The sequence below is a fragment of the Cyphomyrmex costatus genome, unplaced genomic scaffold (assembly GCF_001594065.2).
Source record: "Cyphomyrmex costatus isolate MS0001 unplaced genomic scaffold, Ccosl1.0 scaffold696, whole genome shotgun sequence".
NCBI lineage: Eukaryota > Metazoa > Arthropoda > Insecta > Hymenoptera > Formicidae > Cyphomyrmex > Cyphomyrmex costatus.
The window spans coordinates 26,815-39,163 of NW_017280262.1; the positions used below are offsets into that span (position 1 = coordinate 26,815).

The following is a 12,349-nucleotide window of genomic DNA, read 5'->3' on the forward strand; positions in this document are numbered from 1 at the left end:
AAGAATTTTAAAGCATTAATTGTATTATTTGTATTTAAATTTAATTTTTATTAAAGTTTCTTAATCTTGTAATATTTTTATAAATTTTATATATTCTTAATATATTAATTTTTATATTTTCAATCTATTTATAATACTTACTTAATTGTTGTTTTTATTTTATGAAAGACATATTGCAACGTTTTTTTTACATAAAAGTTTTTATAGAAAATATTTAATAATGTTAATATAAGTTAAATAATAATAAAAATAAAAATTGTAATTGATTCTACTTTAATTTTTACGAATTTATTAATTTTTACAGTTTATAAATTTAAAGAAATTTGCGGGAATGGATGATAAATGTCGGACCAATCACAAACCGGGGAGAAGGTGGCCAGACTCTTATTAGAGGGTCACTAGCTCGCTCCAGCGCGGCGCAAATGTTTGTTCCTATTTACTACAAGTTTTGCTCTCTACCTAATTCAGTTTTTTCAAGACTATTGAGACGTGATCTGGCCGTATCTAGAGTCCTAGATATCAGAGAAGCGCAACCGACTTAAGTCAGTATCGCAAAATTACTAAGAAAAGTAATAAAAATGGCGTCGTTTGCAGACGAAATATGAAATCCACCAATCGTCTATTAGTCAGCCATTTTTAATACCACTGAATGAATGTCATGATTGGCTGACAGTCAGCTAATCAGGACGCGGAACATTGGTTGCACTTCTCTGATATCTAGGACTCTAGCCATATCGTCCTCTTATTATACAGTTTTGGAGGCGGGTGTCATTAACCAAATAAGAAGAAGTTATAATAATATGTATACATGAAGTATTAATTATTAAGATTATAAAATACGTAACCTTATGTGTATAAAAAACATTTGCATTAACATAGTGTTTTATATTTAATGCATATTATTAGCCTGGTTTACATCGTGCACTTGATACGCGTACTAACTAGTTATTTTCTATTAAATTATCTTAATTTAAGCAATGTATTTAAAGAATGATGTATAAAATTGATACAATACGCATCAAAATGTTTAACTAAATACGTTTATTGTGTATACATTTACATATATCGCTGAAATTAAGATAATTTAGTAGAAAGTAACTAGTTAGTACGCGTATCAAGTGCACGATGTAAACTAGGCTATTAACTGGCCTATTTTCTACTTTTATTTTTTTATAATTTATTAAAGACGTTAAAATTATTTTGCCAAAGATACTATCTAAAAACTATTGTAATGTAAATTTTTTATAATATTATAATGTTCGTATATATTTTATAATAATATTATAATATCTCTTTTACATATTATGTAAAAAAGAATTAAAAAATAATATTAAGCAATATTAAATTATAATATTTAACAATAAAATTGTAATAAATTATAAAATTTAATTTTTTTTAAATTTATTTTTATTTACTACCTAATTCACTGTCAGTGTATTGAAAAAATTTCAGATTTTTAGTACTTGTAGTAAGTATCAAAAAGCAGCTTAAATTTTCTGCTATAATTTTTTTTCGCGGCAATTTCTTAATAAAATTTAAAAACTGGAGATTTTTTTAGTTTGTTGGTGAAAAACTAGAGTTTCTAAAGATTTTTGAAAGTTGATTTTGAGATTTTTTCAATGACCGAGTTGGCAACACTGTTATCGACGGCTGATGTTGTCGATAACCTTTCGCGAAATAGCAAGAAGAGCAAGAATAAGCAGAATTATTTACAAGTTATCATGTCACACGACACAATTCACACAAGTTACTCGACAGTTGGTGATTGATTTTAATGTACATGATTTTCGTATCGATTCATAAAAGAGACCGACACGACGATTATTTGTCCGAATTGCGCACTACTTAAGTACCAGGAAGGTAAATGCGCTCGACAGGAGGGTCTGGTCGGTCTGGTCCGTAAAGAGGCTTGGAATTGTAAGCTAATTAGCCAGTTTAGCATTTGCTAGCGCTGACAAAACGCTGAAGAAGAAAAGGAGGGAAATATTTCAACGAGCGAATATTCTACACTCGCGACTCCACGTTGCAGTTATTAAAAAAAAAAACAGAAAATGACCGTTATGGATTTTTTTGGTTGCGCCTGTTTGGCTTTCGGCCCGCCACTAGCCATGTTTATGTTCACCATCGCCGCCGAGCCCATCAGAATAATCATATTGATCGTTAGCGCTTTTTTCTGGCTCATATCCCTGCTACTATCGTCAGTGCTTTGGTACGCTGTGGTTCCATTACAAGAATATCTCGCGTTTGGCCTGGTCTTTTCTGTACTATTCCAGGAAGGTTTTAGGTAATTTGTCTACTGCAATCTCATTTGATTACATATCTAATGTTTCGTGTATATAAAGAAGTTTGTTCTCTCTTTAAAGGTATCTGTTATATTGGGTGCTACGTAAAGCCGAAAGAGGCCTGGAAAAAGTCACGACGACACAAGTAGCTGATAGCAGACACGTATTTGCTTACGTTTGTGGTTTAGGTTTTGGCTTCATGAGCGGTGCCTTTGCTTTAGTCAATGTCCTGGCTGATGCAATAGGACCTGGTACAATGGGACTCCGTCAAGGTTCCGAATACTTCTTTATAATATCGGCTGCTACCACTCTGTGTTTCATTCTCCTGCATACATTCTGGGGTGTCATCTTCTTCTCTGCCCTGGACAAAAAGAATTGGGGACAGATTATCTGGGTGGTTGGATCACATTTGGCTGTCTCATGTATGACATTACTCAATCGTTATCAGGTGTATGCAGCTAGTTTATTATCTGCTTATATAGTACTGATAATAACGACTACACTTGCATACAGGATCGTTGGTGGACGAACGCAATCTTTATTTCCCTGTTTTCAAAGGAACTGAAAGCTTATAAAGGTTACTTAATGAAACATTTGTAGTTAGGAAATCCATCTCTGATTTGATGTGAATATCATTACAACAAACATCCTTTCCCTTTAAATGTTAATCTCTAATGTATTTTCTACAATAAATTGTCGCTTATTAAGCTTCTAGTTTTGAGTTATAAGAAATTGAACCAGTCACAATCTAATGTGAAAAGAATAATCGACTACAATTAATCAATTTTTTACAACTTCATAAGCTGTAAATTTTAAAAAGCTTATGTTATGACTTGTAGGAAGAAAACACACACAACAATTGTGGCTCTATTATATTATGTTACAGTATGTAGAAACATTTAATGTGCAGGATACTTTTTTTCATTCAGATTATTAAATAGGATACTAAGTATGGAACATTATTAATTTTGTAAAGCAAAATGTACTCCAACAATGTACAATATCTATATGTTAGCCAAATTTATCGAGGGACAAATCTTATGATTGCATATCTTAAAATTAATATTTTTCAAAACATCTCTAGACATAAAAATCCCAATTATTTTCCTTATAAAAGATTCTAGCATTAGATATTTAAATAAAGCTGCTAATCTGTCCCTTCATTCATCGAAATGGTTATATGATACAGAAACAAAATAATTTTTTAACAAACTATAGTTTTTATTTATATGACATTGAAGTATATATTATCCCTTTATATCTTGAAGTTCTTCATTTTTCATTGCAGCTGTGTTGAATTGTGATGTCAGAAACAAGAATACATAAATTTTTTTATGTTATTATGCATGTATGATAATATAAATGTATAAAGTGAGATTAAGAAAGACTATTTTTTCAGTTTATAATAAAAATAACTTCAGTTATCTATCATTAAGTCTAGTTCTGTTATAGGAACCGGAGGACCCATACATTAAATTGTATATGCATTTACTCTAATGCAGGATAACAAAAGAAATAGTTTTTTTCGATATATAAGATTTTATCAGTCCGTATTACCAAACGCAAAGTATTAAGTGAACATTAATTAATTTTATCATATAATGCGAGAGAAAAATGTAACTTTTTGACATTCTTCACCATCGTAATTTAATGACTATGGAGAAAAAAAATATTAAAAAAGGAAAAAAATTTTAAGTGAACGTATCCAGTGCGTTTGTATGTGTGTATGTATATAAGTATGCGTTTATAATGTATAATTATTACATCAAATGAGATATATGTATATTTGTGCATCAATGTGCGCCTTAAATGTGGATTCTTTGAATAGGTTTAACAAACAACGATCAAGTTTAAGAAATTGTTTATTACGTTTTTGTATTCAAAAAGAAAAGGGAAACTATCGACGATTATACTTAAGATAATTATTGTGACGCATATGCATCTCTTGACATTCAATAATTTAATTTTCACTTATACATCTCGCAATCGTTTATTATCCAAATTGTATTTCGTATGACATTGAAATGAAAACCATTTTTGTATAAAATACTAGTTGTATAAATTACTGTTATTGTTGTTTAGACGTAAAACTATATATATATCACCGTTTCGTACAATATATAATACGTATAATAATAATTCCAGTTCACTGTAAAGAATGAATTATTTGTAATTCTTTTCTTACAAAATTTTTTAAATGTGCTAAAAATGTTTTAAATTTATATATTCCACATGTTTGAATTATTTATTATTTCACCAATATATTTTCAATAATGGACTATACACCAGTACAAGTATGAAGTGCGGATTTGAGACAACACAGATGATGCACGTATGCAGCGTGTAGTATAAAGATTTTATTTGACATATATGCCATTTTGTTGTGCCATCAACAAAAGTGTCAAACGCGCATAAGTGATAAAATTGAAAAAGTGTTTGCATAGTATTGTTCTGCCGTGTTCAATATGTCGAAATTTGTGCCAAATAAAGAGCATTCGCGGGACAGCATTAATTTTTTGTTTTCATTTGAAGAAAACTGCTGCTGAATCATACCGATTACTTCGAGAAGCTTATGGTGAACATGCTCCATCGCAAGATACGTGTGAACGATGGTTTCGGCGTTTCAAAAGTGGTTCTTTTTGGAAAAAAAAAATCTGCATTTCTCATACTTGTACACCTGGTATAATTCCAAATAACATATGTTAAATCACAATCATGAATTTTAATAGAAGTAAAAATTTCTAATTAAAACAGGAGATAAAAAATGATTAAATTTGTACAAAATTCCTTATTTTCAAATAAAATCCAATGTATTCAATAAATTGACTTGTACTTTTCTGAGTAATTGAAACTATTTTAAGAAATAAAATCGGTTCTTTTTATGAAATTGTATTCTGGATATCTATCATGGAACAAGTCGGAATGGATCCCGATTGAAATTATTTCGTTTCTGTAAGAAGACACAAGAGAAATTTAAAGAATTGAATAATTTCGATCGAAATCCATTTCAAATAATTTCATAAATCCTGGTTGCCGATACAGTTAAATTTTTATATATGTATATTTTTCTCAACGGGACAGAGAAGATTTCCTGTATTTTTTCAACGTAACCTTATTTTCTCTTTCCCATTATTTCACACCATTTGTTATTCAATCATACATACACAAAATAAAAATGCGTTTTGTATATAATCAACTTGGAACAAAAAATTTCTTTTTTTCTTTAGTTACTCTAAATTCTTGATTGTGCGTGCAATAACAATTTTGTTCTAAGCTGTTCAGCAAAGATTTAAGATATAGAAAAATATAGAGAATCTTTTCAGTCCCATAAAAAAAAAAATAAAATATACGATTTGACAAGTATTTTGTAACACTTAAGAACTCGTTAAAGAAGCCATAAGCAGCTCCATTTTGTTGAGAAAATTCTTTCCTTCCATCTTGTCCCATCTAACTTCTTTAAAAGAACCTCCTAAATTCTCCCATTTCCTTTCTCGAACAAGTTGACCAGGGAAGAAATCCTTTCGGGGAGAATGAGCAATGGCAACTTGCACACCTGTTTGCGGTTCACATCGTACAGCTATCATTCTACAAACATATTAAATAAGGTGTAAATAACAGACAGATGCACATTTTTTCTTCTCTGTCATAATTTGAACAATAAAATACCTATCACCAATTGGCGAAGCTAAGATACAACTACTGGCATTTCCCAGAGGCTCCACTGAACCTAGGCCGAGGTGTGAGCTGTTTGCCAAGAACTGCCAGCCCATACATTTGGCTAGAGCTTGTACCGCACTTATTTGATGCTGATATATCTGTATACAAAAAAAAATATTGTGACATTATTTTACCAATATAATAAAAGAACATTTTATATCTTTAGTCGAAACGTTAGCAGGTTTTAGCAGGTTTTTGAATATTGTTATTTTTTAATGTACATTTTCGAATTTTAAACAAATATTTTTATATTGTTAATTTTTAATGTATTACATATATGCGTTTTTCTTTTTTTAATTGTTGTTTTAAATTATTTCTTTTGACTCTTACAACGTCCTTTTAACTTTTTTCGTTTATATTTATAATAAGAGTCCTTTATCAATCTTATATTATTATTTTTATATCTGGAATTTGATATTTTTTAATTATACGACAATTAACATTTTACAACTGACCTGACAAAAAATTAGATCCCTCAGTTCCTGAGGCTCGTAACTCATGTGCATGACTCTACCGTCACGACACACACATTTCAATGACTTTTCACCGACGTGAACGACCATTGATGTCCGACATACGCTATCGTACCCGTGTGTTAGGATATTTATTTTTACACAGGACTGCGTCGGCGAATTCAACGCATTCCAATGTGAAACGATAAGCGGATCTTTCACTTCCTTCGCTATCGTATCTAATACGTATTCTGTACGCAAACGCATGAAAAAATGTTGTGCTTGTTGGATAATTTGTTCTAAAAGTGTCTGACTCTTTGTCATTTCTAAAAGTTCATATCTGTCGGCAGCAGTAGGGCCGGCTATGTATCTGCGTTTACTAGGCCCGAGAGGTCCCGAGGCAGGATGAGGAAACGGATGATTACTATTATTGTAATGTACTTCGCGTAATAGTTGATGCAGAGAGTGCTCTAATACGTGATCATGGTCTGTTTTGTGTGGTGGCGGAGCCGTAGGTTTTTTGTCGTTGCCTGTGCTATGACACAGGCCAATTATTAACTGAATTCCTGGAAGTACCTAGTGTAAACATTAAAGAAAAGAAACAAATTTTTCTTTATACAGGATGATCCAGACGACATACCTGCAAGAGTTGGTACGTCGGTTTATGAGAAATTGCGTGTGAATCGAAAATTCTCTATCAATTTTCGTAATTTTTTTAATTATCCAATAAGCAGGATGTCTAAAATCAATGCATAAGACAACTTTAGGATATCTTGAAGAGAGTTCTTTAAGAGAAATATCTTAAGAGATATTTCATAAAGAACTCTTTCAAAGATATCTTAATGTTACCTTATACATTGATTTTACCCATTCATTCAATAATTTTTAGAAATTAAGGGGATGCTGAAGCCGCCTGTATTACCGTTAAAACTAGCATTTTTGACATTTTCGTTCTTGTCTAATTTCTTCGTAATAGTTTCACAGAATAAAAATTTTTTCTCCACGATTTAAATATTCAGGCTAATGTACCTGCCCCTGGTATGTTTTGTGTTCAAAGCTGGAAAAAGTATAAAATCATAGATTTCTTTATCCATTTAACCTCAGTATGGCGACCAACGCTGAAGATTAAAATAGATAAAGAAATCTATAATTTCATATCTTTTCCAGCTTTGAACACAATATAGACTAGGAGCAGATACAATAGTATAAATATTTAAATCGTGGAAAAGGAATTTTTATTCTGCGAAACTATTATGAAGAAATTAGACAGGAACAAAAATGTCAAAAATGCTAGACTTATCGATAATACAAGCGGGTAAAGCATCACCTTAATATCTTTAATGTTAACTGTTGCGATCACTGCAAAATGGTAGAGGACTTTTTGATTCAGTTTTCATAAACTAGTACACATATGTATATGCCGGCTCTTGCAGGTGGTCTAGATCATCCTGTGTGTGTTATGTATACATATAATATATATATATATATCATTCACTTTGAAATAAACATTATATAAGAAAACTTAATTTCTATTTGCAAGATACATACCGTGGCCATTATCTGATTTCCAACAACCATGTGAGGTATAGGTGCGCGTAAATGCACAGCCTCTCGCGCTAATTGACTAAACAGTTCTTTGCAAAATAGAACGTTCTGTGCAGCCTCTAACTTTTGCTGCCAATGCATGTCAGTATTTGAATTATTTGCACTGCTATTAAGCAAGCTTATATTTGCACTGCACAAATCTTCTTGATCTAAATACATGTATATTTACTCATTTGTATTTATAATATGTACATATACCAGGTGGTCCACTTAAATCCTACATCTTGAATATTTCGTTTATCTTTGACAATACGAAAAAATGTTTCAAATAAAAATGGAACGGTGTCGAGAGGGACACGTTTTAGTCACATTGTTTTTTTTTCTAAGTGGAGGCGCTAAAAAGATATGAAGGTCACCTCCACTTTTTTAAATGGAATTATGTAATTTTTTTTAGATAACGTGATTCCTCTATTTTGCATATAAAAGTATTAAAGTAGAGATACCAAAAAACCAATAGTTTTCGAGATATTTTACACTTTATTTTGGTACATTTTGACACAAAATGTTAAATAACTCGTAAACTGTTGACTTTTTGATTATCGTACCTTAATACATTTGTGAACAGAATAATGAGATAAATCAAATGGTGTAAAGAAAACACATAGTTGCGTATTTAAAAAATTATCCATTTTGCATACATATTTTTTTTAAAGCAACTATGTGTTTCCTTTATACCATTTGATTTATCTTATTATTCTATTCACAAAAGTATTAAGGTACGATAATCAAAAAGTCAACAGTTTACGAGTTATTTAACATTTTGTGTCAAAATGTACTAAAATAAAGTGTAAAATATCTCGAAAACTATTGGTTTTTTGGTATCTCTACTTTAATACTTTTATATGCAAAATAGAGGAATCACGTTATCTAAAAAAAATTACATAATTTCATTTAAAAAAGTGGAGATAACCTTCATATCTTTTTAGCGTCTCCACTTAGAAAAAAAACAATGTGACTAAAACGTGTCCCCCTCGACACCGTTCCATTTTTATTTGAAACATTTTTTCGTATTGTCAAAAATAAACGAAATATTCAAGATGTGTAGGATTTAAGTGGATTTAAGTGGACCACCCGGTATACAGGATGTCTCAAACCGCCCGTACATCCTTTTATCTCCGCAGGACAATATCCAATCAAATATATGTTCAGACCAAAGTTGTGGGGTTTAAAAATATCTATTTATTGATCACATCAGTTTGACCTTGGGTGGCTTTGCCAAGATCAGATCAAGGTCACATCAATTTATTTTTAATGAAACATCCTACTTTTTGTTCTATTTAACAGCCAATGTCAACAGCTTTCCAAAACCCTATAATAAAGTATCTTTTGATTTAGTAAATTTTAAGTTATGAAGATTAAAAGGCCACCCAAGGGCAAACTAATATAATTAATAAATAGATATTTTTAAACCCCACAACTTTGGTTTGTGTGTGAACATATTTTGATTGGATCTTGTCCTACAGAGATAAAAAGGATAGACGAGTGGTCTAAGACACCCTGTATATTTCTTCACACACATGAATTTCTTTTTTAATTTATATTACCTTTTTGGCATAACACTTCGATGTATGCAACGCCTTGTAACTCACTGGGTATGGTCACACGTAAGGCAGATGCTTTTGAATTTGAAGGTCCATGAGATTGTCCAGACATAGTGCTACTAGTATTAGGAGAGGCTGGTGGGCTATTATTACTCTTTTCTTCTTCTTCAGCTTTGGTAACTTCAAACATGCCCGTTTGTGTATATTTGGAGCCAGCTAGTACATAAGAATAGTACATAATGGTACACATGACAATATAGATTCATAGGCCCGTATTCAGAACGTGCTAACATACTATAGTTTACGTCACGTATACTACAGAATTTCAGAGATAAAAGCGCGCTTTTATCAATAAAAGTGCATTCTGAATACAGGCCATAGTACACAAAACATTAAAGGCATATGGAATAAAATATAAGACAAACCAGTTCGATAGCTCAGATCGCCAATGATAGAGTTTGATACTTTCTTTAAACGCCAGTTTTGCCGTAATCTTAATAATTCGATATGAAAGTCAGGAGTAGATCTAGTTCTAGCTAATTCAGCTTGACAATTTCGCAGTCTTTCAGTACCCATCATAAGAACTGACGCTGCTCCTGCCAACGCCTTTTTTCTAGCATATACTTGTATCATAGGTTTTACATCTGCTGATTCATGAGATGTTGGATCTAATACCATATAATTTCTTTCCTTTGCTATCGCAAGTACATCAGCCAATACACAAACTTCTGTTAAGGCATTTCTACAAAACCAATCAAATTCAATATGTATCCTTTACATATTGTGGTTTTTAATTATTAAAATTGTAAGCTTATTTAGATATCTATGTATATACACGCACACACACACAGCAACCATGACAAACCTTAATTTGTTCCTAACACTGTCCCATGGCCATAAAGAGGATTGAAACGAAGCAGGATCCTTCGTATCTTCTTCATTCTTGTCATTACCCTCCAATTGCTCTTTTTTTACCTCCTCACCATTTGTTTTACTAAAGTCAATCTTTTGAGCAATTTTTGCCAAGTTCTCCGATAAAGTAAGAGGTCTGCAGCATAATTAATAATGTAAACATAATATATTAATAATGTAAACAACTGACATGAAATCTTATCCCATTCGATAAAACTAAAATTAATTACAAAAAGACGTAAGATGTATCTAACATTAATTCCATTCCGTATTTTTACTATATTCTCTGTTGACTACAAAATTTACGTACGCTTGGTAGATTTCTTGGCCATCGTAAGTGATTTCCTGTATTTGATTTTCAATCGGCGCTTCTACGGAAATATTCACAGAATACGCCATTATTGTTTTCACACAGTATCTCTAGTTAGACGGTGTTAAGAATAAATAGGTGGTCCCAGTTCTACTCATGGGGTGCATTCATTTATGCAGTAAATAGCGTCATAACCTTAGAACCATGAAGAAAGATATAAGGAGACTCCACTCATGATGTAAGAAAACAAGGTGTACACCCACGGTAATTAATTCTGTCCCTCGGAAATTTTCACAAAATGAAAAGTAACCTCCTTTCTATATTAATTGTCACTATTCATGCACGATAAGGTTTAAGCGGGGAGCACAGACTTTTGCATAACGCATAAACTATATACATAAAGAATTTGATTGGCCCATTGACTCATGCATAAGAAAATGGGCCAATGAAATTCCTTATGCACATGCTTTATGCGTTATGCAAAAGTCTGTGCTCCCCGCTTTAAACGGGGAGCACAGACTGTTGCATAACGCATAAACCATATACATAAAGAATTTGATTGGTCCATTGACTCATGCATAAGAAAATGGACCAATGAAATTCCTTATGCTCATGCTTTATGCGTTATGCAAAAGTCTGTGCTCCCCGCTTTAGAGCCCCAACACACACTTTTGCATAACGCATAAACCATATACATAAAGAATTTGATTGGTCCATTGATTCATGCATAAGAAAATGGGCCAATGAAATTCCTTATGCACATGCTTTATGCATTATGCAAAAGTGTGTGTTGGGGCTCTTACGGTTACGGACGTTACGTTACGTATATTACGTGCCTATTGTAGATGATCCTTTAGCAGTAAAGCTGATTTTTCATGTGCAGCACGCTGCGGCAGCAAAACGTCATGTGATACAAATTTTCGAGAACTGATTGGAAGTGCGTCACCTCACAAAAGATTTTTAACCAATAATAACATTTTGCTGTAGCGTGCTGCACACGAAGAATCAACTTAAGCAAATTGACCAATCACAGTAGAGGCCATACCAATCATATTCAAGAATTTTACAACAAAACTGCAATTGCGCATAATGGAGGCATTGAAGGTGTGGCTTAAAGTTTCGACCAATCAGTTGTTACCCAAGCGGAGACGCGCGTATCTTAAAGTGTACAAAATGTTAATTGGAAATTAAAACACAATGCATGGAAAATTAAATATATTAAATATAAAATAAATACAAAATATGAATATAAAATATTAATAAAAATAACATGTATAAACGAAACAATTTGGTATATTGACACTATATGATAACAGCACGCGACACACTCAAGTGTCGACCAGTTAGCCATACTGAATTTTGCACTTGGGTAAAAGCTGATTGATTCATTGCTCCCCCACTACTTTTGAACGACTGCGCATCCACCGGAATGGTTCACCTTGTATATTTCCATCATGACTAGAACCAGGGCAGCGATCATGTAATTTCCAGTGGAACTTTTCACTTTTCACTTTTCACTTAGTGATTTCA

General features: G+C 32.1%; 2 protein-coding genes across 2 annotated transcripts; one reads left to right on the plus strand and one right to left on the minus strand.

The window, feature by feature from the left end:
- Nucleotides 1–1,661: 1,661 nt before the first annotated feature.
- On the plus strand, nucleotides 1,662–2,918 carry aph-1 (gamma-secretase subunit Aph-1). The gene is made up of 2 exons (XM_018548023.1): nucleotides 1,662–2,284; nucleotides 2,364–2,918. The coding sequence occupies exons 1-2, from the start codon at nucleotides 2,052–2,054 to the stop codon at nucleotides 2,845–2,847; spliced, it is 717 nt and encodes a 238-aa protein (XP_018403525.1). The 5' UTR covers nucleotides 1,662–2,051; the 3' UTR covers nucleotides 2,848–2,918.
- A 2,615-nt stretch (nucleotides 2,919–5,533) lies between these two features.
- On the minus strand, nucleotides 5,534–10,914 carry MED17 (mediator complex subunit 17). Its single transcript, XM_018548020.1, has 8 exons — nucleotides 10,820–10,914; nucleotides 10,463–10,645; nucleotides 10,023–10,339; nucleotides 9,601–9,813; nucleotides 8,000–8,205; nucleotides 6,455–7,027; nucleotides 5,949–6,097; nucleotides 5,534–5,867 (listed from the first exon to the last, which is right to left on the minus strand). Exons 1-8 carry the CDS (start codon nucleotides 10,906–10,908, stop codon nucleotides 5,657–5,659), a joined length of 1,941 nt encoding a protein of 646 aa, XP_018403522.1. The 5' UTR covers nucleotides 10,909–10,914; the 3' UTR covers nucleotides 5,534–5,656.
- Nucleotides 10,915–12,349: the final 1,435 nt, after the last annotated feature.